This window comes from Henckelia pumila, chromosome 4, assembly GCF_033568475.1.
Source record: "Henckelia pumila isolate YLH828 chromosome 4, ASM3356847v2, whole genome shotgun sequence".
NCBI classification, from domain to species: Eukaryota; Viridiplantae; Streptophyta; class Magnoliopsida; order Lamiales; family Gesneriaceae; genus Henckelia; species Henckelia pumila.
In genome coordinates, this window is record NC_133123.1 from 59,752,484 (window position 1) to 59,757,087 (window position 4,604).

At 34.1% G+C, this 4,604-nt stretch overlaps 1 protein-coding gene across 1 annotated transcript; it reads left to right on the plus strand.

Annotated features, from left to right (window-relative positions):
* The first annotated feature begins 3,112 nt into the window (after window positions 1-3,112).
* On the plus strand, window positions 3,113-3,887 carry LOC140867309 (dirigent protein 22-like). The gene has a single exon (XM_073272386.1). It carries the CDS (start codon window positions 3,113-3,115, stop codon window positions 3,728-3,730), a length of 618 nt encoding a protein of 205 aa, XP_073128487.1. The 3' UTR covers window positions 3,731-3,887.
* The last annotated feature ends 717 nt before the right edge of the window (window positions 3,888-4,604 follow it).

The following is a 4,604-nucleotide window of genomic DNA, read 5'->3' on the forward strand; positions in this document are numbered from 1 at the left end:
TTGATCTGGTCCAACAATTCTTGAGGGCTTGTTGAAAAACATTGGAGCTTTAAGTTTCTGGTCAGACTTCTTAACCTCATTCATCCTTTTCAGATAGTCATTGAACATTTTAGTGATGAGTGAGATCGAATCATCCTCAAGATCAAATTGAAGAACTTCTTGACGAAACTGAACATACTCCTCATATGAGTCATTAGAAACTTGAAAGGCTATCAATTTTCCCTTGTCCTTTTTTTGTGCAGTAGTATTCATCTCAAACACTTGAATAATGCTTATTAGTTTTGTCAGCTTCATCTTTGAGGTCTCTTTTACTTCTTCAAGCACTCAAATCTTACCATTGAATCTTTCAGGAAATGACTGAAGGACTTTATTCACAAGTCTCTTATTGGAAATCGGTTCTCCAAGAGTGAATTCTTCAGTAACTAGCTCTCGAAGTCTTTGATCATATTCGGAGATTGTTTCATCTTTGCTCATATGGAGATTTTCAAACTTTGAATTCCGCAGCCTCATCCTTGTCCTCTTGACACTTTCAGGCCATTCATAGTGCTCTTGTAGGGTATCTCATGTATCCTTAGCCGTAACACAATCAGAAATAAGACCAAACATCCTCATGTCCACACTGGAGAATACGGCGTTGATAGCTTTAGCATTAAGCTTGATATTTGTGCCTCCTCGGTTGTCCATGTGGTTTCTGGCTTAATGATGTAGTCATCATATTTGTCCACGATCTTTGGTGCAGTCCAACCGATAAGTATACTTTGTCATGCACGTTCATCCATAGCTTTGATCGTAAAGCGCATCCTTGTCTTCCACAAAGCATGATTCGTGCCATCAAGAACCGGAGGTTTCAAAAACGAGTTTGCAGTAGTAGATGAGTTCATATTAATTATTGAAAAAATAAACAAACCAAGATCAGTTCTTAGTGTATCAAGAATATGTCTTTGATGCCACTTGTAAGGGATAATTGGTTGCACATAAACAGATTTAGATGTTGTCATAAGGTGTTGGAAACATCTTCAATAATATCTCGAGTAACATGCAGCGGAAAATAATAAAAACATGAATTGAATAAACTAGCAACCAAATAAATAAACTCAGATATTTAAACAAGAGTATACAATACTCTTGCAACGCCTCAGAGCAAAAATTTCACTAAAAAATGAATCAAAGAGTTTACAAAATCTTAAAACTAGTGAATCATTGTAAAAACAAATTTTTCAAAACATGTGAGAAAATAAATAATCAAAATAACTCCTAAAAATTCTATGCAAGATAGAATAAGAAAATCAAGCAAGGAGTTGGCCCTAGATGCCAAAATACGAGAGCAACAAGCTTTCAATCTTTGATCTTCAATCTTTCTTCAACATTCTCTCAAACCTTCAAAGAAAATAGGTAAACAAGACCACTAACGAGCTTCAGAAAATATCTTTAGAATTCTCTCAAGGTTATACGTACAGAATCTCTTAGAAAAAAATCTCCACTTGGTCGATCCATTGGTCTCTTTTTTCCTTGATGTACACGCCTATTTAATAAGCTAAGGAATACTCCTTGTACATGTTTCCTTTTTTGCGTAGGATTCTTCTAGATTGAACCATATCAAATCTACAAAGATAAGAAAAATAATTAGTTAGATATGAGATAATAAATATTATGATAAAGTTAATCAAATCTCAAATCTACTTCATTAAGGAAATAAATAATTTAATATTTTATCTCCATGAATCTTTAAATCCAAGAAAGGCAAAAGACTTAAATAAATCTTTTTAAAACTTAAGGAATTTTGTAGGAATAAATATTTCTTTCACTATAATTTTCTCTAAAAATAATATTTTATATATATATATATATATATATATATAGATAAAATAAGAACACTTTAGTGGTCTTTTGGTATGACATCCCTCATGATTTTATCCTTGATGATTATTTAATTACGAAAAAGTCATTTTTATTATATTTTTTTGTTGTCTTTTATGAATATTTATTTACAAAAATATATTTTTTTTATTTCACTGTTTATTATTATTTTTAGTTTTAATTAAAAAAATAGACAATAGTGTTGCGTACAAGTACTTGGTTTTTGTGTGATGTGAAACCCCGCAGCTGCTACCTTCGATGCACACTAGGTAAACATTCGGACTACAAACTACGTTAGTCAGGCAAATCATACTAGGCAAGCCCTGTGTGACAGGCTAGTCCAAGAAGGTGTTGGTAGGGGGAATCGAACTCCTAACTTCAAGCCAAAAGTTCACCTACTCCACCAACTTGGATACCCCTTAAGGGCAAGAATACTTAGTTCTAAGAACGTGTGTTGTGTCTTTGAAAGGATCAGTATCTTAATTTAATAAAACATCGAGTGACCATGTACGTATTTAAGAATATTCAAATTAATCATGCATGTGAGTGACCACGTATCGATATATTCATATTGCTCTATAATAATAAAATAATGTGAGTGACCACATATCGATATATTCGTATTGGTATATAATAAAAGAGTGTTCGTATGTAATCATTAAAAAAAAAAAAAAAAAAAAAAGCGATCAATGGGCCGGGTTTTAACGTAAAATTAAAACAATATTATATTTGTGTGGTTTTATATAAATCCGATTACATGTTTTACTTAATTTAATTAAAACCCAAAATTGGTGATCCTGGTAAAAATTTAACAGAAGAATCAGTTATTAACCAAACGATGCTCATTTCTTATTCTCAATTTTTTTAATTTTCTTTTCAAAGACTAGACAACTTGGATTTTTCTACACTTCTTTGGGATTATATATATACATATATTGTGGCCAATGATTAATTCACGTTCAAAATGAAGTCTTCATTTACCCACACGTATAAACTAATTAATTATTATCTCGATTTGAATTCCCCACTTGAATTATAAGAACCAATACGGGGAAATTTTGGAAGTGTTTAAGAGTGGGGTCTTCCCCATGAATTATTGGAAGAAATTATTGAGATAATTTTTAAAATTGTCCTCTTGCAATTAATTCATTATTGTGCATGCTTCCAATTAAATTTCCCTAGCTATATAATCACATTATTATTCTCTAACTTCTTTCACATGCATAGTAATTTAGAAACCAAAGTAAATATACATATGGCCAACCCAACAATATTTGTGATGTTGTGGTCATTGATGGTATCGATACCGAATTCGAATGCTAGAAAAGAAGGGGCGGCAAATGAAGAGTTAGCATGGTTTCAAAACATATGCACTACTACTGGAAAAGAAAAGGTAGTAAAGCTCCATTTCTTTCTTCAAGACGTGCAAGCTGGCATAAATGAAACTGTATTCGAGGTGGCGAGGGCTTCCATCTCCGAGAATTCCCCGTCCAACTTCGGCTTGGTACGAGTATTGGACGATCTTGTGACGGCTGGGCCCGAAAAAGATTCGGAGAAACTGGGAAGGGCTCAAGGGACCATCGCTTACATAGACTTGGAGACTTCAGCTTTAGGCATGAATCTTAACATTGTTTTCACGGCTGGTCCGTACAATGGGAGTACGCTCTGCATTCTAGGACGAAACCCCATAACGGTCGACAAACGCGAGCTTCCGGTGGTTGGCGGCACCGGAATATTCCGCATGGCACGTGGCTATGTTATCGGCAACACTTACGCTTACGACCCTTACACCGAATATGGTGTGTTGGAATACAATGCTTATGTTTCCTACTTCGATGATTCCAGCATACGCACGCTGCAGGGGGATCAATGAAATTAATTAGCTAGCTAGGGTGCAACCATATGTAAAAGCTACGTACGTATCGGTGTCTTAATGAAATTAATTACGTACTATATATGATATGTATCGGTGTCTTAATTTTATCGTGGTGCAATAATTTCTTGTACTTGGTTTAATTTGAATAAAGTTATGTTTTGGAGAGAAAGTAGTACTGTGTCATGAATCCTTTTGGATATCGATCGAGTTCCTGATTCGTACATCAGAGTTTCGATTTCCCAACATATATAAATTTGTCCTCAAAATGGAAAAACCCCAAAACCAATCGTTGCACACCGCTCATATTTATTAGTTGGCACGTCATGAAAAAGTTTAGTACATTGCTTTATTTTGGAGGGGATGATACGTCACATGTTCCTTGTATCTTGAGAGAGTAGATGGAGTATCGAATTCAAGATTTTGTTTCAAATTTCAAAATTTTATGTCAGATCAGCTATAAGTATATATAGTTTTTAGTTTTTTATTTTTTATTTTTTTTATAATTTAGTTTAAAACAACGATTTTGAGAAAATAATTGGGAGTGGAGATTCGGATTTGGGAAGATGAGGGGCCAGGTAAACGTGTTGACCCCCACTCCCAACCCACCCCTACAAACCCAAAAGGGGCACTTGCTTGCAGGAAACCTTTCTTTCTTTTTTTAGGAAGCAGGAAACTTGTTAGGAGTATGATAGATTCTGTTTTTCTTTTCTTTTCTTTTTTTAAAAAAAAAAAAATTAGATGAGTGTGATAGATTATGTGCCCGGCTAGCTTGGAATGTGATCGAACCGAGCTAAATTTTTGAAAGTTTGTGCTTGGCTCGTTTATGATCGATTCGATTTTGATCTTTATTTAACGAATATATTCATGAGAA